Source organism: Micromys minutus (genome assembly GCF_963924665.1).
Source record: "Micromys minutus genome assembly, chromosome: 28".
In the NCBI taxonomy this organism is placed as follows: Eukaryota; Metazoa; Chordata; class Mammalia; order Rodentia; family Muridae; genus Micromys; species Micromys minutus.
In genome coordinates this window covers 39,445,156-39,466,350 of record NC_137963.1, presented here as the reverse complement: position 1 = coordinate 39,466,350, position 21,195 = coordinate 39,445,156, and the positions used below count along the sequence as shown (strand labels likewise).

The 21,195-nt window shown below is 45.1% G+C and overlaps 1 protein-coding gene across 1 annotated transcript in view; it reads left to right on the top strand.

The window, feature by feature from the left end:
• LOC308438840 (phospholipid-transporting ATPase FetA-like) overlaps positions 1 to 21,195 on the top strand; it is a gene marked incomplete at both ends in the record, with an annotated part of 53,243 nt that overhangs the window by 17,024 nt on the left and 15,024 nt on the right. Inside the window, 6 exons of the mRNA XM_080940352.1 lie at positions 5,469 to 5,665; positions 10,630 to 10,838; positions 12,243 to 12,286; positions 17,658 to 17,820; positions 18,898 to 19,086; positions 20,299 to 20,414. Of these exons, the coding sequence (XP_080796478.1) occupies positions 5,469 to 5,665; positions 10,630 to 10,838; positions 12,243 to 12,286; positions 17,658 to 17,820; positions 18,898 to 19,086; positions 20,299 to 20,414 (918 nt within the window). The remainder of the gene's footprint in view (positions 1 to 5,468; positions 5,666 to 10,629; positions 10,839 to 12,242; positions 12,287 to 17,657; positions 17,821 to 18,897; positions 19,087 to 20,298; positions 20,415 to 21,195) is intronic.

Genomic DNA, 21,195 nt, shown 5'->3' with positions numbered 1-21,195 from the left:
CATATGTGCCAGAGCCTCTGGCCAGCCTGTGTTTGCTCTTTGGTTGGTGGCTTAGTCTCTGGGGGCTCCCAGGGACCCAGGTTAGCTGACAGTGTCGTTCTCCTATGTTGTTGCTGTCCCCTTCAGTTCCTTCAGTCCTTCCCCTAACTCTTCCATAGGGTCCCTAACTCAGTCCAATGCTTGGCTGTGAGTCTACATCTGTCTCAGCCATCTGCTAGTAGAACCTCTCAGAGGACATCCAGGCTGGGCTCCTGTCTATAAGGACAAGATGGCATCGGTAATAGGGTCAGGGTTTGGTGCCTGCCCATGGGATGGACCTCAAGTTGGGCTGGTCACTGGCTGGCCATTCGTTCAGTCTCTGCTCCAGTTTTGTCCCTGTTTCTTTTCGACAGAAGCTCTATAGGGCTTACAGAAGGCCTTTAACGTTAGCTATCTCTCCCATCTTCCACCTTTACCCTGCTCCCCCATACCCCTTCCCATCCTCCTGTTCAGCCCTTCTTTACTGGTTATACGACTGGAACACATATAAAGCTAACATGCACATAGAAGGAAAAACATGATTGTCTTTTGTCTGGGTTTCCTCACTCGGCATGACTGTTTACAACTTCTTCCTTTTACCTACAGACTCCACAATTTCATTTTTCTTAGTAGCTGAGTAATATTCCACTGTGCAAATGAACATTTACTTTCCTTATTTTTTCACTAGTTGACGGACATTTAGAGCGTTGATGTAGTGCCTGTGCAGGTCTCTGGTCAGGAAATCTTTTCCTGCGCCGATGAGTTCAAGCCTACTCCTCCCTTTCTCTTCTGTCGGATCCAGGTTATACTGTTCTATGAGTTCCTTGATCCACTCGAAGTTCGGCTTTATGCAGGGTGACGAACATGGATCTGTTTGTCTTTCCTACATCCTTGTATCATTTGATCAGCACCATCTTCTGAAGATACTATCTTTTCCTTTTTTTTAATTTTGTGATTATATTTATGTACAGGAAACTTAGTGTACATTTAACCCAGTTTAGCCTTTGCCTTTTCCAGCTTGGCAATATTAGCCACAGACTTAGGACCCAGTGGCGGCGGATCTCGTCATATCTGTCATTATAATTGGTCCTAATAACTTCCACCAGCTTAGCCAGAGCGCCCTTGTCTTCTGAGTTAACCTGTGTGAAGGCAACAGTGGTACACATCTTCCTCTTACACTGTTGGGAATATCACAAAAACACAAACAGCCATCACATGCAAAGGGCCTGGTGCTGCCCGTGTGCGCCCACTGCTTGCGGTTCTATTCTCTGCGAACCCATGTGAGCCTGACTTCGTTCATCAGTGGACCAGGCTCTCCTGGCGTCCTCTGTAGATAAGCAGTTCTGATGCTTTGACTTAATCAGGAATCTGTGAGTAAGGATGCTAAAGGTTCTTATCCCAATTGGTTCTTGATCAATCAGTAAAGATGCCAGCAGCCAATGGCTGGGTGGAAAGAAAGAGGCTGGACTTCCAGGTTCTGGCAGGCAGTGAGAGAGGAGGGAGAGAATTGCGGATACTTAGGGAGAGAGATTAGGGAGAGAGACTGATAGAGTCAGAGCTACAGGGGAGATCTTCGGCCCTGGGAAGCAATATCTTAAGAGAGAAAAGAGAAGGTGATAGGATTGAACGTGATGTGAAAGTTAAACAGGGCACTAACTCTCTATGGAGAAAGAAGGGAACCAGGCAGAGGAGGGCGGGGAGGATGGAGGAGGGAGTGTAAGAAAGAAGACATATTGTAACAAGATATAATGACGCACAGGTATGGACATGCCACAGTGAATTGCATTACTTTGTGTATTAAAGTTTTTATGTCATGAAATAGAGAAAATCTAAATCTGAAAAGCACTATAGCGTATACTGATCACTTTGATTGATAATAGAGCTTAAATTGAAGACTAGTAATAGTTTATGTCTATTCTAGCAACACAGATTAGTTTTGTTCTTATTGGATGGAAACTAACGTCATTATTCAGATAACTTGTATGCATAACTGAGCCGTTCTGGTAACATCTACACTTAATTCCTTAGCTTTTCATTTCCTAGTGCTGGAATCTGAAAACACCTTTAAATGCCCTTTCTTTCAATGTTCCTTTCATCGCTGTCTAAGTTATAAACCGTCTTTTCTCTCTCCTTATGAGGGCGGCACTAGATCCCAGCTGGTACAGCGCTCACATAGAACATTCAAGGCAGGGACCACCAGCACTGCAAAAAAAGTGGAAATAGAAAAGTTTTTAAATTGCAGCTCCTTTCCCAAACCCCTTTCGGATGGAGTACACATAGACTGAAAACTAGGAAGGCCGTTGAGCCTTAAGAGCAGCAACAAGCGTCCACCGTCTCTTTTTCTACTGCTTGTAGCTGAGCCTTTGCAGTAAGCGGAATTCCATATTCCGATTTTTTTAATAAAACGGATTATCACCATAAGTAACTAAGGAAAGTGATGTAAGCAGGGGCCTTCAACAGCATCAGGAGCAGGTCACATCACCCAGTAAGCTAGCTCAGCTGGTCAAAGGCCATCTTCAAAGCAGGACGCCTCCTGTCAGCCTGGACCGCTGAGCGGTTTGTGCATCTGGAAGAGCAGGAACCGTTGGGATTTAACATCTGCAGTGGGATTTTTAACTTTTAGAGTGTTTTCACATTAATTACATGTTGTGCCTGTATATCATATCAGAAATATGTAAATTGAAACATAATAGTGGTAAACATTATAAAATTACACAGGAAAAAAATGATCAATCAGGTCATGTTATTGCACGTTATGTTTTGTATGTAAAATGTCCCCCGAGGCCTCCTGTGTTTGAGCACCTTGTGCCCTGCTGCTGACCTTGGGGACATTATAGAACCTTTATCAGGCTGCTTGGAAGACCTGACTCCCTTTGGGACAGCCTTGAGGGTTCTGGCTGTTCTTTTAAATTTTTTAAATTTTTAAAAAATGCATGTGTACACACATTAACACCAACATATCCTCTGTATTTGAAATATGTATGTATTCAAATACACATGCATTTAGAGATAGTCACATCTATCCAGCTAGATAAAACTTTTCAGCAGGAAGGTTCTTTTTATTATACTTTATATTCCTGGGAAGAGAAAAGTTAGAATGCACATCAAGTCCCGTTTGCAGATTGCATGTGTGGTGGTTTGAATAGGCTTGACTCCATAGACTCCTGTGTTAGAATGCATGGCCCGTGGGGAGTGGCACGATTAGGGGGCGTGGCCTCGTTGGAATGGGTATGGCCTTGTTAGAGGAAGTACGTCTCTGTGGAGGTGGGCTTTGCTAGTCTTTTCCCGTTTGCCCTCGAGATGTAGAACTCTCGGCTCGTCCAGCACCATGCCTGCCTGGATGTTGGTTGCTGTGCTTCCCGCTTTGATGATGATGGACTGAACCTCTGATCCAGTAAGCCGGCCCCAATTAGATGTTCTTTAGAAGAGTTGCCTTGGTCATGGGGTCTCTTCACAGTAATGGAAACCTTAACCAAGACAGCATGTATGTATATGAAAATAAATAAAAGTAGATATGGGGGCTGGAGAGATGGATCAGCAGCTGAGATCACTGCTGTTTTCTCATCCCCAGCACTCGAACCAGGCAGCATACAACCGCCTGTATCTCCAGCCTCGGAATTTGATGCCCTCTTTTGGTCTCCACATATATATAAGTGTGTGCTAGCTCACACAGATACATAGACACACTACACATACACACACACACACACACACACACACACACACATGTAAAAGCATTTTCGAAAAAAGTGATGAAACTGTTTAGAAGAATAAAGGCAAGAAATAAGAGAAGAGCAGTGAGAGGGCAGGGCGGGAGACACGCTCAGTGCACGCGTCTGTGTAAGAAAACCTAAAAGCGTATACACAGATGAATCTAGTATAAAAAAAGCATATCAGGGCTGGAGAGATGGTTCCATGGTTAAGAGCTCTGACTGCTCTTCCAGAGTTCCTGGGTTCGATTCCCAGCAACCATGTGGTAGCTCACAACCATCTGTGGTGGAATCGGATGTCCTCCTCTTCTGGTGAGTCTGAAGACAGCTACAGTAAACTCATATGCATAAAATAAAAGGGTTGCATATCAACCACATATGAAGAAATTATAAAGTTAAAAAGCTTGTAGGCAGAGATCATGAGTTGAGAACAGTCTCATAGTGAATTCCAGGCCAGCAGAGCTGCGAAGCAAGACCATGACTTAAAAGGGGCAAGCTATAGAAAAGAAGGGAAACTATCTATGGGGAACACAGGGGAAGGAGAGAAGGCCCCAGAAAAAGGAGCAGACTCTCAGCTTCCAGAGAGGAGTCAGTAATCAATAGTACCAGACTGCCTCAGCAGCAGGTCCATATCAACAATAGTCTGTCAGAAACTACTGCAGCCTCGAATCCAAAGACCAGGTAAATAATGAAATATAAAATCAAATTTCAGACTCTGGAGACTTGGATCAGTGGCTTAGGACACTGGCTGCTCTTCCAGAGGACCCAGGTTCAGTTCCCAGCACCCACACAGTGGCTCACAACCATTCGTAACTTCAGTCTCAGGGGATCCGATGGCTTCTGGCTGTTGCTGGAACCAGACATGTACATAGAACATATGTAGAGGCAAAACAACCATACACATAAAATCCATTTCTAAATGAAGTGTGAAGAAGCACCTTTGTGTATCTTTGACCACCGTGGAAGTGTAAGTCAAACGATATCAGTGGTTCAGGGCGCCACACTGGGATTTCATTTCACCTCAGTCAGAATGGCTATCATCGTGAAAACAGAGAATAGCAGGGACTGGGGGGGGGGGGGGGGGGGAGAAATCTTTTGCTCTGTTGGCACGAATATAAATCAGTACAACCGCTGTGAAAGCAATAAAAGTAGGCATGGCTGAACCACTCCTAGTATAAACTTGAAGGAATCAAAGTCAGTCTGCAACACAACTGCCGGTCTTCCCAGCCACTGACCTTGAAGAGCTGCGGCTTCAGTGGGCCCGAGGCCTCCCTTCCACCCTCACCACACGCTGAACTCTTACACACCCGCCATCTTCCTCACCTCTGTCAGTTCCCTCAGCATCCTCCCTCCAGGTGCACAGAAGCCACACAACCCAGTGTGGTAAAGTGGCAGCCCCTCCCCCGCCGCACCGCTGCAGTGATCAGGAACCTGTTTCTCCTACTTGGTGCCTGAGTGATTGTCCCACCCCCAATACCAAGACTCGCCTGTCAAAAGTTTTCGTCAATATTAAGCAACATAACATAAAGCACCCGGCGCAGCTCCTGTGAATTGGTATTTGGTGTGTTCTGGCTGTCGGTACCTCCCTTGGATTCTCACAGGCTCCTGCTGGCCTGGCTTCGCCCTGTGCACCTCTCTAGTCCCCCATCTCCAAGGGGAAAGACCTGTGGGAGCTAAGACCGCCGAGGACGGTTGAGGAAATCCATTCAGCTTTGCTGTTCTGTTTTGTTTTCTTTACAGATTTTCATGTTTCTGGGCGGAATGTGTTTTCTGCTGTCCATTGGACACGGCATTTGGGAGAAGAACAGAGGTTACCAGTTCCAGGCATTTCTCCCATGGGAGCACTACATCACTTCATCAGCTGCGAGTTCTGCCCTCGTCTTCTGGTCCTACTTCATAGTGCTCAACACCATGGTTCCCATTTCTCTCTATGTCAGGTGGGCATCTCTGACCATCTCTGCAACTCTTCCTGCACTGACGGCCAGCTAGAGTACGGCACTTTAGAAAGCCCATGTTACGTACTCTCTCTTTTTAAAGACGGGAGCTTGCTGTGTGGCCCGAGCTGACGTCCCATCCAGTACCGGGATGAGCGGCATGCTTCACCGTTCCGCCAAAGCTCACCACGTGTGCTTTAACTTCTCTCTTTACCTCGGGCTTGGTGTGTGAAACACTCCGAGGCATATCTAGAGGTTGCATGAATGTATTTCACATCTAGAACACTGTGCTACACATTACGTGATTTATATAAAAGGATAATTGTCCGTCCCCTTAAGTAACCTGTAAGTGACCATATAAGACATGCAAGCAGGTAAAGCAGTTAATAAACGACACACAAACTTGTCGCTGCTTAATTATGCCAGACAGCATTTCTGTACCCAATGCAATAGGTTCTAAACATTCACTCACATAAGTTACACACAGCTCAGAAAACGTCTTTTCTTTAAAAGAAGAAGATGAAGAAGAATGAAAAGTGGGTGTCGTCATTCAAATAAGAATGCTCCCTACAGGCTCATTAATTAAGGCCTAATAGGATTAGGAGGTGTGGCCCTGTTGGAGGAGGTGTGGCCCTGTTGGAGGAGGTGTGGCCCTGTTGGAGGAGGTGTGGCCCTGTTGGAGGTGGTGTGGCCCTGTTGGAGGAGGTGTGGCCCTGTTGGAGGAGGTGTGGCCCTGTTGGAGGAGGTGTGGCCCTGTTGGAGGAGGTGTGGCCCTGTTGGAGGAGGTGTGGCCCTGTTGGAGGAGGTGTGGCCCTGTTGGAGGAGGTGTGGCCCTGTTGGAGGAGGTGTGTCACTGGGGTGGGCTTTGAGGTTTCAAAAGCCCATGCCAGACCCAGTGTCTCTTTCTCTCCCTGTTACTTGTGGATCGGGATGTAAAACTCTCTGCCCCAGGGCTATGTCTACCTGCCTGCCACCATGCTCCCGGAAATGATGACAGTGGACTAACCTCTGAAACTGTGAGCCAGCCTCAGGCAATGATGACAGTGGACTAACCCTCTGAAACTGTGAGCCAGCCCCAGGCAATGATGACAGTGGACTAACCCTCTGAAACTGTGAGCCAGCCCCAGTTAATTCCTTTCTTTTGCAAGGGTTACCACCGTCATGGTCTTAATTCATAAAAATAAAACGAAGGGCACATGCTTTATAATGTGAGTTCCAACTATATGTTTTCTCTTTTAAAATGTATGACTTTATTTTATTTATTATTGTGAATTTAAGTTCTCCAAGTTTTATGTTTTCTGGCTGTCATTGGAGTGTGTTGACCTTTCTTCACCTCTAATTTTATTAATTTGACTTTTTTTCTCTTTCCTTTGGTTAGTGTGGGTTTGTAAACTTCATCTGTCTTTTAAAGAACCAATTTTGTGTGTATGTGTGTATGCCCCTCCCTCCTTTCCAGGTCCTTCCTAAAGCCTGACTTCTGACATCCCAACCCTGAAAGCATTCTCCAGAACAGAGTTGCCTTATTTAATAAGTGACGGCCCAGTATGTGCCACGTCCTTTACTAGGTAGTCGGGATAAAGACTGAATGGTAAACATCACTTTATCTAGAGAAGTTTGTTTGTAGCTGTGGAAAACAATGAAGAAATGTAGTACAATACAAGCTTTCTGTAGTCAAAGTGTGCGTGCGTATTGTAAGCGCTTTAAGGAGACGTCGGTGAGCTGTGCCCAGGCAGGCTTCGGACAGTGTGCAGGAAAAGCATGAGAGTGAAGAATGCTGAGTGGGCAGTTTTTCAGATAGAAGATATGGAAGTTTTCTCTAATTAGACCGAAGTATCAGATCCAAAAGTACATAAAAGTACAAGCAAAAGAGTTTGGATTATATCTTATAATCAGTACTGAGCCAACCAGTGTCTAAGAAAGAATGTGAATTATTAATATAATACGTACAACTCTATAATATTAATCATACACTATAGATATAATAAGTGACATTGATTATATGATATATTGTTTATGTATTACACGATATGGTAGATTATAATAAGCTCATATTGCATTTGACATAATGTCTCCGGCTCTGTGTACTTTTGAAATGACCTGAAAATGGGAGTTAGAGAGCTGGCTCAGTGGTTAAGCACTTGTTGCTCTTGTAGATGACCTACATTCAGTTTCTGGCACCTTTATGTTAGCTCACAAAGATTTGTATTTCCAGTATCAGGGAATATGGTGTCCTCTTCTGCCTCTGAGGACACCAGACACATATGGTGCACATACATACCTGCAGGCAAAACATTAATATGCTATAAACTTTTTGAAAAACATAACTTTTTTTAGAATGATCAAAAGAAAAAGCAGCAAAAAAAAAAAAGACAAAAAAGTTGGAAAGAGGAGAATAAGACATCATGACTAAGTTGGGATGCAAGGTTGATCCAAACAATATACAAGATCAATAATTGTCATACAGCGTAGAAACACACTTGACAGAAACCACGAGATCATCTCAGCAGAGGCAGAGAAGATTGGAGGTACAGTTTACTCCAGGGACCAAGACACTCCTTCCCAAGTAGAATCCTGTGCCCCAGCCACCCTTCTAGTCCCTTCGACCCAGCCAAGTGTGGCTTACGTGGGACAGTGACCCCAAACACCGAGAGCACACTGAAGATCAGCACATAGCTCCCCAGACCTCAGACCCACCCCCAGAACTTGCTGTTAGGAGCTATGTTGGGAATCAGGCTCCTCACCACCTGGTATTAGACTTTTCGAAGCTGACGGAGAAGGAAAGGAAAGATTTATCCAGGAGGAAAAATTGGCCTGAATATTTAACCTTTCCTATTGAATCTGCTGTTTAATTACATAAACAAATGTCTTATTGATTACTGAAAAAAGGGGGAAATGAGAATATTTAACATCTTTCCATGATAGAAGCCCTGAAGAAAACAGTAAAATATCTCACCATGATAAAAGGTATATGTGATAAACCTATAGCCAAAATGACAGTGAATTATAAACTGACAACATTTCCTCTGGCCCAGAGTGAAGCAAGGATGCCTGCTCTCCCTCTACTGTTTTTCTTTTTCGAATATGTATGTGTATATGGTGTGTATGCGTGTGTACATATGTCTCTTTATATGTATGTGGGAGGATACTTAAGCACATATGTGCACATGTGTGGAAATCAAATGTACGTTCTAGGGATCTTCTTCATGAGACGGGTCTCTTGATGAACCACCTCAGTAGAACCCAGAAATCACTGACACAGACCAGTCCAGCTAGCCCATTCACCCTGGGGATCTGTCCTCACCTTTCAGTACTGGAAGTGCAAGCAGGTCACCAAAGTGCACACCTCCAATTCTTCCGATAACGTAGCCAATGACTTATTAAACTGTTACCCTGGTCCTTCACTCTCGAGCAACATCGTCTCTGATGTCTAAGCTAGAGCAATGAGACAGGAAAGAGAAATAAATACAATCAGAAAAAGAAATTAGATGATCCTTATCTGCAGATGACATGATCATACATTTTAAAGACACTAAAGACTTCATCAGAGAAGTCTTGCATCTGATTTTTTAAAAACACATTAAAATACCAGACACACAACAGTCAGTAGCTTTGCGATATACTGATAATGACGTTTTCGATTAAGGAATTGGAGGGAGGAGTTGTCATTCACAGGAGCTCCAAAGACAAAATACCTACAAGGAGGAAAGACTTGTACAGTGAAAACTTTTAGACACTGAGTAAATTAAACAGAAGAAGGCACTGGAAGATGGAAAGTCCCTCCCGTGCCCCTTGGTGGCAGAATCAATATGAATTGTTGGTGGCAGTTTTACAGACTCAACACAATCCCAGTGACAGTCTGACCTCATCCTAGAGATCTGCAGTAACAGAAACATCTTGGCACTGGCACAGAGTTAGATATACTGACTACACAACAAAGCAGAAAACCTGTTCTCAACCGCCAGCCACAGCCACCCAGTCTTAAAAACACGCCAAAAACATACATTGGAGAAATGACAGACTCTCCAAAATCAGGGAAGTCACTGAGGTAGACAATCAGCCAGACCCAGATAACCACTGTGTGTTTTCTCTTCCACATGGAACCTAGATTTAAATTTGTCTGTTTGTGTGTTTGTGTGAGGGGGAAAAGAGATTTTAAGGGAGGAGGCCAAAAAAGGGGGTAATGAAATCCATTTGAATGCAAACGGACAAGTCGGTATGCTCGGATGCTAGCCGGAAGGTAGGGCAGGAGGAAGGCTTATGCGGCAGGTGCAGAAGAGGAAAACCTCATGAAAATGCCTCGTGGAAGCCCTTGCTTGTGTGCTTATTCAAATTTGCTGAGTCAGGCTCTCACTGTGTAGCTCAGGCTAATCTGGAACTCGCTTTTGTAGACCAGGCTAGCCTCAAAAACTCACATAGGTCACACTCTGCCTCCTGAGTGCTGGGATTAAAAGAATGTACCACCAGGATGCATGGTCACTTAAAATTGATATGATGATACTCATGAGACTCGCTGGTGTAGAGAGAGGTCATCTGGAAAGACAGAGCACCTAAAACTGTCTCTGATATTCACAGTTTTTTTTTTTCTTTTTCCTGAAGCAAAGAATATCTTAGCATTGGAAGTTTCTCCAACAAGGCTACAGTAATAATCTTTTTAATTACACCAACAATCTTACCTTTTGTAAGTTAACTGTTTCTCCAAAAGTACTTTTTTAATTGGCTCTCTGGACACGTTGCAGAAGGTAAGTGGGAGCAAGTATGTCTCAGAGAAATTAATCAGCTCTGTTGGAGCTCTGGTGTAACCTTGCCGTAACAGTGGCCAGACCAGAGTCAGGATGGTAGTGTGGGAACGCCCCTAGAGGGTAGAGTCACACGCAGACCCTCATCTGTCACAGACATAGAAGAGGCAAACCAGGATAATGTGTCTGCTTGTCCTGCTCTGACCACGACCCTCTTCTCTTCCCTCTTAGTGTGGAAATAATAAGGCTGGGCAACAGTTACTATATCAACTGGGATCGGAAGATGTTTTACGCCCCAAAGAACACCCCGGCTCAGGCTCGTACCACCACTCTTAACGAGGAGCTCGGCCAGGTTGAATATGTGTTCTCTGACAAAACAGGAACCCTGACTGAGAACGTGATGATTTTCAACAAATGTTCTATCAACGGGAAGATCTATGGTGCGTCTCCTGCGCTCTCTGAGTGAGTCTGCTTGGCAGGCAGCTTCCAAGTACGCGAAGCCTCTGAAACGCTACTCACCTTCTGTTCTCACAGCCCTTTACTAACTAAGCTGGGAATGGGAGAGGCGGCCCTCCGCAGGGAAGAGCACACAGTGCCCATTAGCCCTAAAAACATACAAGTAACATTACGTGAGCTCAATAGGATATTGAGTGTGTTTGTATATATGTGGTTACACATAAATATATATGTACATATATATATATACTTTGAATATATACATAGATTTATGTGTATACATAAAAATACATATGCATTCAACAGCAATTAGTGAAAAGGGGGTCATAAATTTGAGGGAAATTGGGAGGGTTATATGGAAATGTCTAGAGGGGAGAAGGGAGAAGTGATGTAATTGTATTATAATCTCAAAAAAAATGGTTCTAAACAAAACCACACTTATTTAGCACTTAGTAGATGAAATCCTTTGTTTTGTAATTCAAGAAGACCAAATTTTACATTGTTTAGTAAATTAGTCTCAAGGGGTTCCCAATATCTTGAAGAAGAATAATACACTCAGTTATTTGTAATACGAAATCAAATGGATATAGGTGAAGAGGTGGAAATTGTTCACTGAGAAGGAGTAAGTTTTGAGTCCATAGTAGAGTATAGCAGCTAACCCCAGCCAACAGCGAGGTCTTGTATACCTCCAGCACCAAGCTGATGAGAGACCTTGTTTAAACACAAACACACACAAGCACACACAGAGACAGACAGACAGACAGACACAGACACAGACACAAAGTAAAGAAAGAAAAGAAAATTATGAATGGTGTGTTCTAAGTAATGACATTAAGGCTGTCTGTCCTCTCTACACACGTGTGTGTGCGTGTGCATTCATACACAAAAAAATTAATAAAAGAACACCTTCTTTTAAATTACCCAGAAATCCCCTTCCTAGATACCCCCCTAAAGCAGAAAATGAGAGGAAAGCAGGTCTTTGCCAATACTCCTCTCAGCGGTACTGCTCGGTGGTAGAAGGACACACTCACTCCGGCAGGCGAGCTGACATTCTGAAGTAGGCCATAGTGCACGGAGCATGATTTCCCCTCAGCAGTCGTGGTGTCCGGTGCCTGGTACAGCACAGACAAGCCTTAAGGACAGTGTGTTAAGGAAATGGTGAGGGGGTGGGGAGCTTGTCCTTGAAGTCCTCACAGAGTGTTGGGCACTGGAAGATGACCGCTTAGCATGCAGGGACCCCGGGGTGAGAGCCCAGCACTGCCAAACGCCGGCGCTGTGGATGGAATGGGTGCTGGATTTTAAAGGTGGCAGGCTTGTAACACACGCAGTAAGATTTAAAATGTTCCTTATCCCTTCACTGAAGCTCTGCTCCCTTGACTTGCCAATAGGTTATTCCTACGACGACCAAGGACAGAGTGTGCCAAAATCTCCAGTGAGTAATCACAGCTTCTGTGACTTACACGTGGGAAATAAAGACAGATGTATCTTTTACACAATTCCGTCTCCATTCCGGAAACAAGATGTTAGAGGTCTTTTTAAAATTATACTCATGGCCTGTCTTTATTTGAGAAATTTTTGTGAAAGTAGTTTTGTCAGTGTTGGCAGTATCTTGACTCTGTTCCCCCACCTCTCTGTCTCTCTGTCTCTCTCTCTGTCTGTCTCTCTGTCTCTCTGCCTATGTGTCTCTCTCTGTCTCTCTGTCTCTCTCTCTGTCTGTCTCTCTGCCTGTGTGTCTCTCTCTCTTTCTGTCTGTCTCTCTGTCTCTCTGCCTGTGTGTCTCTCTCTCTTTCTCTCTCTCTGTCTGTCTCTCTGTCTCTCTCTGTCTGTCTGTCTCTTCTGTCTCTCTCTGTCTTTCTCTGTGTCTGTCTGTCTCTCTCTCTGTCTCTCTGTCTCTCTCTGTCTGTCTTTCTGTCTCTCTGTCTCTCTCTGTCTGTCTTTCTGTCTCTGTGTCTCTCTCTGTCTCTCTCTCTGTCTGTCTCTCTCTGTCTCTCTCTGTTTGTCTCTCTGTCTCTCTGTGTCTCTCTCTGTCTCTCTCTCTGTCTGTCTGTCTCTCTCTCTCTCAATCTCTCTCAAAACAATTCATGATCATTGTCTTAGTCACTGTTTTATTACTGGGAGACGCCGTGTCCAGGGCAACCCTGAGAGTAAGCGTGTGACTGGGAGCTGACTCGGTTTCCAAGGGTTCGTTTGCCATCACCGAGGTAAGAGGCAGATAGGCATGGCGCAGGAACAGCATCCGAGAGCTTTTGCCTGAATCTGTTGAAGAGCCTTCTCCTGTTCCAGGCCCCACACAAAGCTAGTAGCTTTCTGAGTCACTTGCTAACATACCCAAGTGAGGAATGTTCTGTCTCTAGAACCCTAACAGGCCCACTGTGCATTGTCCTTCTTTCTTGGTGGTGGAGGGGCTAGGTGTAATAATTCATCTTTCATCTTAGAAGGTGCTTTTCTAGTTCAGAGTCCAATGTCTTCCATACTTCTCCAAACAACAGCAAGTTCAGGCTTCTGGCACTAACTTCTGTCTGAGTCAGAGTTTTATTGAGATTCCATAATCCTGGTGACACATTAAAAAGAGCATTTAATTGGAGGCTGGCTTACAGTTGCAGAGATCCAGTATATTATCATCAAGGCAGAAAACAGATCTCATGGAAGCAGTAACCAAGAGCTTGGCATCCTGTTCACAGGCAGTGAGCAGAGACTCAGCCTGACATAGGCTTTTGAAACCTCAGAACAACGCCCCCACCCCCACCCCAGCAACACACTCCAAGAAAGCCCCACCGATCCCGGTTAAGCAAGAGTATTGAATACACTCCTTAATAACAAATGTTCAGGACATCGAGAGAGAGAGAGAGAGAGAGAGAGAGAGAGAGAGAGAGAGAGAGAGAGAGAGAGAGAGAGACTGAGACTCAGAAGCCCAACTGTAGCACTAGTCTGCTCTCAGGGTAGGTTTTTCATATGAGAAACAAGGTTCAGAAGTTGGCTTTGAATGCAAAGTATTCTCTGCTGACCCTTCAGCTGATTGGTCCTAAGGTAAAGAGGGTGGTGGATAGGTAGTGAACAGGAGAATTTCAGGACATATCATAATTTTTTGTCTCTTCAGTGCCAGTCACAAAACCCACAGTGAGCTCATTCACACGCGGGCGCAGGAAGGGCTGCCCAGTGGTCAGCGCTGAGTCTAGCTATTTTAGACATAACAGTTCATATTGACCTTTGATTTGACGGGCCCTACATAAAACTTTGTGGGATTTCTGAAGATTAGGAAACCTCATACAGAACATTCAGGGCAAAACAGGGCATATGGTTAGCGTTGCCTTTGCTCTGAGCCAAGTCACTTTTCTGTGTCAGTGACTGGCACGCGTGTTACAGCAACAATATGAAACCGCTGGCAGGCATGGAGCAAAATGGCCACAGCTATGGGGGGCGGGTCAGACCATAACAAAGTCCACAAAGAATCAATAAATATCTTTTAAAATATCCAGGATGCCTTTTTCCACCTTTTTGAGCTCTATAGCACGATTTGTCACGCTGATGGTTCTTGCTCTGTACCTGACCCTGTGGCTTGGTTTCTGCAGCTCCCGTACAGGATGTCACTATTTAGTCACATGCTGTGACTTACAGTTAGGTGGGACCACGTGTTTCCTCTTTGCCCTCACATCTCCCCATTGAACACTTATTTTTGAGGTCTGTCCACGTTCTTTGTCCTTTTTCTTATTTATATGGTAAAAATAACTCTCCTCCTTCACTAACTTGTTGTGTTCTCATTTGATCTTTAAGGTTTTTTTTTTTTAACTTTTTTGTTACATTTTTATTTATCCAGTGGGAGCTGCCCCCGTGTTCACATGGAGGTCAGAGGACAACTCCCAGGAGCTGGTCCTTTCCTTCCACCATGTGGGTCCCTGGGAAACTCAAGTGGCTGAACAATCTCTTTGGCTCAGTCTTTAATGCCTTTAAATATTTTACTGTGGGGGCTGAAGAAGACGACTCAGCAGCTCAGAGCACTTTCTGCTCTCACAGAGGAGCTGGGTTCAGTTCCCAGAATCCACATGGTGGTTTACAACCATCTGCAACTTCAGTTCCAGGGTTTCTGACATTCTTACGGCCTCCGCAGGCACCAGGTACGCATGTGCTCTACTTCCATAGATGCGGGCAAAACACTCAAACACATGACATAAATCCAGATGGTTTTACCATGTAGAGTTTTGACTTTATTTTCAAATATATTGACCTTTTTCCTTTGTGGGCATACAGTGTACTCCTAACCCATATCATTATAAAATAATATATCTCAAGCTGGTTTGTTTTATTGTTTTCCCCAGTGTTGGAACTCAGTTTTTATTTATGGATTTGATTTTAAACATCTCTTCTTAGAATCTCCATCTTTGCCTCAAGGGTATCTCTCATCCTATCTCTGCCGGCTAGACCCAGTCCCAAACCCTTAGCCACTTGACTTACCTACAGCTAACTCTAACTGCCAGCAGCCATCTTGTTTCCATCCATCCAAAGAGCTAAGGCAGGGAATGGAAAAGCAAGCCATGCCTTACCAAAGCAACAACAGCAAAGCCTTCCAGTTGAGTCTCTATACTAACTGTCATGCACTGAAGAGCGAGGCTTCCCTGATGAGGGCTGAGCAGCACACTAATCCTTGGGTCTAACGGTAAGTCTCTAGGCGTTAGTGTAACTCTGTGTTTAGTTAGCAGACTCACACTGGTAGGTGCTCCCCTGTGGCCGGTGACCCGCCTAGCCTAAGATTCTTGGCCCTGTCAACAGTACCAGACATGTCCATCTTACAGAGCAGGCCTTAAATCCAGGCAGAAAGTGGTTGGTCACTGTCACAGCATCTGTGTCCTTGTCACAGCATCTGTGTCCTTGTCATGCAGCTGGCAGGGTTAGCAGATGGGTGAGACGCACAAATACTTCTGTCCCCTGGCCGTGTGCATAGCAGCTCACAGCTAATGAAGCTGTGAAGCAGGAGGGAAGCTTCTGGGTCAGTACCAGCTTGGTTTCTGTTATCACATGTTACTTTTCTAGGAGGAAAGTTTTTTTTTTTTTTTTAAGATTTATTTACTTTAGGTATATGAATACACAATAGCTGTCTTCAGACGCACTAGAAGAGGGCATCGGACCCCATTACAGATGGTTGTGAGCCACCATGTGGGTGCTGGGATTTGAACTCAGAACCTCTGGGAGAGCAGTCAGTGCTCTTAACCACTGAGCCATCTCTCCAGCCCAAGATTCTTTTGAAAACTTAACTTGTATCACTTTCCTGAGCTTCAAGATTATGTGTGCACCAGCTACTTGCACGAGCACCTGTGTGCCCAGCTATTTCGCTGTACAAACTCTGTGCCTACTGAGTCCTATTGTGGTAAAGGTCCCACTTTCCATCCAGTGGCTCAATGGGGTAATATAAAACTATTCTCGACCCTTCTCTTTTCTAGTTTTCTGAGATGTTACGCCAATTCCAGCTCGCTGTGTTTGCACGTTCATCTTTGATTTAACACTTGTAATGAGCCTTTCACCATTTCTCTTGAGTCCCTAAATCACCCCCTAGCCGGTCCTGTTTCATCTGGCTACTTTCAGTGTTCTCTGTATACAGATGCTGGAGGCTTTCTGACAGTTTTGGTTGGTCACTTCTGGCAGGAAGCTGCTGTGATCCTTATCTCAAGTAACGAGGTAATGCAGGAGCCAACCCTCCCTCTCCAACCTTTTCCCCAGCCTGTCATTTCAGAGAACGTGCCAGTTAAGAGGCCAGTTCTAGAAATGCCTCCGGGGATGCTGTGTAATGGGTTTTCTTAAACGTTTGAACCCATAAACTCCTAAGAGCTCATACCCTGATGACTGGCTAAGTCTGGGGCTCAAGGATCTGGAGACTGGACTTGTTTGGCAAAGCTCTTTGCTCAATGAGATACTCGAAAGAGCCAACACGGCTTACTACACCCTCCCCCCTTTTCCAACAATGCACCATGCGGGAGAAGTGTGTGTGCCCGAATACTGGGGCCCAGCACAAGTGGCAGTACAATGGTGAAGAGCTGAAGAAAGACCTGCGGAAATTCTGATCTGGACCGGGGAAGTGTGTTAACACTCTGCAGTCACCGCATGAATGGATGGAGAAGACAGCCTGTCTGAAGGTCCCAGGCAGATCGTAAACCCACAGACCGAGGCCAGGACTAACTGGAGAGACCACTAGGTCAGACCAGGAGAGTAGAGGCAAGAGGAGCCAGGGGTGCTTATGGGTCAGACAGTATTAAGTATGTAACGTGCACGGGCTGAAGCTTGTGGCATCTCCAGCATAAGTCTCCAGCCCAGACTTTCTCTGTGGGATCCAGTGCATTAATAACATTGTGTGCAGGGCCTTTCCTCGTCTTAGCGCCCTGAACCAGACAGAAGAAACCAGAAATAAGAATTTCCCACACACCGGTTACTAACAGGGAGCAGTTAGCCCTTGGGTCCCCTCTGGTTTGATTAGCAGATAGGATCTGGAAACTGGAAAAGTCAAGTTTGAAGGTCGCCATTGAGCATTTACAGTAACGGGTGCACCTAGGCAAGAAGCCCGCCAAGCCACACAGGCTTCCCTTGGGAAGGTTCTGTGTGTGTGTGTGTGTGTGTGTGTGTGTGTGTGTGTGTGTGTGTGTAAATAAACAGCCCAGGTCCTCGTGTCAGAATCCCACAGTGGTGCTTGCGCCGTCTCGCTCCCTCTCCCCTTCTCGTTTCCTTATAGACTGTGTCACATTCCAGAAGCAACCCCAGTGTGACAGTCTGGAAAATGTGCACCTGTGGCTGAGAGCCTTGTCCTGGGATTTCTGTTCCAGAACGACAAGGTGGACTTCTCTTACAACCGCCTGGCCGACCCGAAGTTTTCATTCTATGACAAGACACTGGTGGATGCAGTGAAGAGCGGAGACCCGCTGGTCTGCTTGTTCTTCCTCTGCCTCTCACTGTGCCACACGGTGATGTCGGAAGAGAAGGCGGAAGGTGAGCAGGGGCCTCGGGGACGGACTCATGTTCCCACGTCAGGCCTGGTTAAAAGTGGGTGGTTGTAAGCCACCAAGTGGGTGCTGGGAATTGAACCAGGGTCCTCTGGAAGAGCACCTTGCGCTGTTGGCTGCTGAGCCATCTCTCCAGCCCTAAGAATTTTTGCAAACAAGTCTTTGGGCCTCCAAATGAATCATATCCTCTCAACTCGATACAGTTTCTATCCCAGTCACACCCTGCGTGATTATCACCTCAGTTTTACAGTCGCTTCTGATGTGTTGTCTGTGATCCTTACAGCATCACCTGAGGTGGGCACACGGGGGAAATGACCCCAGTTTTACTGAGGAAGCTAAAGCTAAAAAGAGATCGTGTCACTCACCTAAAACCTTACGGTGAGAAGGACCGCACCGAGACTGCCGTCCCAGCAAGCAGATGTTTAAAGGAGAAAGGCTGGCGTTTGTTGTTCAGCAGATACATCTACGTCTGACTTAAAATACGTTCACCTAGTTTATTCACAAAAATACGTCTCTGGTGATGCCTTTTAAAAAAGCAAATGGCCTTCAGAAAGTAACCCAGCACCTCAGTTATAATAGCCTTAAAGAAGAGATCCATGACTTCTGAGTCGTCAGTGGGGAAAGACTCATTAAGTAGTGAGTGACGGCCATCTTAGGGTGACCCAACGGGTGACACTCATAAACAGTCTCTATTATTTACTAAATCATTGATCTTTTTGCCATACATATCCAACTCGGTTTCCCTCTACCAAGATTTGTTATTCTGGACTCCGTGTACATAGATGGGACCCAGGAACTGCTCCCCGACCCATCTTTACCACTACAATTAGAGAGTAGCCACCTGCTCTGCTGTCAGGGGCACTGTCAGGCTGACTGAAGATTGTGAAATCAGCTGGAGATACTGGAAATAAAAAATAGACTTGCATGGCCTACATAGCCTGGCCTTTTAGGGCTCAGCACTTAAGGAAATTTTGAGAATTATGTCACCTTCGGGGCTCCTTTATGGCAGTCACTTGAAATTTGGTTTCACTTCTCTGCTGTTGTCTTTTCCTCTCTTTGTCAGGTGAGCTGGTATACCAGGCTCAGTCACCAGATGAAGGTGCCCTGGTGACGGCCACTAGGAACTTTGGCTTTGTGTTCTGCTCCCGTACACCTGAGACCATCACAGTGATCGAAATGGGGGATGTCCGAGTTTACCGCCTGCTGGCTATTTTGGACTTCAGCAATGAGCGCAAAAGGATGTCTGTCATTGGTGGGTGCTCACTCCGAGTCAGCCGGTCTCTTCTCTCCTGTCCTTTGCATGCTTTCTGTTTCTTCCAGTACCCTCGAGTCCAATAATTAAGGACAGAAAATGAATTTATAAATCCTGAACATGGCATAAGAGATGGGAGCAAATATTACAGTTGGCTCTCTTCACCCTAGGATTCATCCAACTGTAGATCAAAAGTATTTTTTAATTCATTTATTTTATATACATACACACATACACACACACACACACACACACACACACACACACACAATGTTCTGCCTGCATGTATGCCTGCATGCCAGAAGAGGGCAGCACCAGATCTCATTATCAATGGTTATAAACCACCATGTGGTTGCTGGGAATTGAACTCAGGACCTCTGGAAGAAGAGCAAATGCTCTTAACCTCTGAGCCATCTCTCCAACGTGATCAAAAATATTTGAAAAAGCAGTTGTATGTGGCCCGAGTATATGGCTCAGTTGTGAAGGACATGTTCGGTATTTAGAAGCATCACCCAAATCAAAGTTATATATGTTCTGAGCATGTGTAAGTGTTTATATTTGTTATTATTCTCTAAACAGGGTTACAGTTACTTGCAGAGATGTAGCTCAGTGGTAGAATATTGGCCTAGAGTGTGAATCACTGTATTGATTCTTAATATAAACACACACAAGGGTAACATTTTCATGGTATTCAGTAGTATTAGTAGTCTAAAGCTGATTTAAGGTATATAGCAGGTATAGACAAGCTACATGAAATAGCATCTTTACAGATGCTTTAGAATGTACAGGGTTCATACATAGGGTTGTATCCCATCTCTAGGATACTGATTGACATACAGTGGAAATTCATGCCATCTGCTCTTTAACTTGGATTTAGACTCAGACTGAGGAGAAGGTCATCCCTGGCCCTGGTCTGGACCTTGAGACTACGAATGTGAATGTGGCAGAGTGCGGTCATACATGCCCGCACTCCTGTCAGTTGAAAGACAGAGAGAGAAGGTGGGACCATGAGTTCCAGACCAGCCTGGAATAGTTGTGAGACCCTACCTCACAAAACAAAACAAAAACACCTAATATTCCTCATCAGAATCTTTCGTGGTGGATACTGAACCCACAGAAGGATTGTTACCAAACGTTTCTCCTCGGAGAAGACGAAGCCGGCTCTCGTCAGTGGGCCCGCACAGTTACCTTGCTTCATTTGCTCCTCTTCAGTCCAGACACCTGAAGACCGGGTCATGCTGTTCTGCAAGGGAGCAGACACCGTCATCTGTGAGCTGCTGCATCCGTCTTATGCATCCCTTTGCGACGTGACCATGGACCATTTAGACGTAAGTGTTAAGATCCAAAAGACAGAAGCAGTGGGTGGTTCTTTGCCTCTGGACACATGCTCAGAAATGCCCCTATTGTAAGGTGTTTCAATACGGGTGTGTGTTGGCCAAAGACTAAAGCTATTTTATTTTGTTGGAGTCTCGCTTAACACATTTCCAACGTCTATGTCAAAGAATTAAGTGGGACAAGACTCTGGAGGTATAACAAGGGTCCTGTCTGCAGGAGCACATACAGCCCTCAGAATGGTACTGTGAGTCTTGCCTCCAGAAGTCCTAAAGATCTGGTATTTGCTTCAGAATATGGTCTGCTGATACAGAAGCCCTTCTCCACAAGACATGTTACCTCTAGGGTAAAGGAAAGAAAGCAAGCACCAGGGTGTTTGATACCTCCCTCTGGTACCCAACCCCCAAGGGTGCCTTCCTCCTCTGTCATATAAAAGAGAGTAGCCTCCGCTTGCTGTCATAAGAAAGAGAAACAAAATGGCTACACTGGGAGACGTCTACCCTCTGCATGTACCTGTGAAAGGCTAGAAGCTTAAGGAAAGATACAAAGGAGTGGATAGGGAAGGAGGAACAAATCAGTAAAATATCCCATAAAATAGACTGTAGGGAAAAATCTGTTTTACTAGGCGCTAACACAGAGCTGGAAGTCAGAGAAAAATAGCCAGGAAACGTATGAACAGATGCTTGACATCACTACTTATTAGAAAAATGCAAATAAAAGACCATGAAACACTGCTTTTTTCCCTAAACCAGTTTGGTTCAACCCAGATGACCAGAC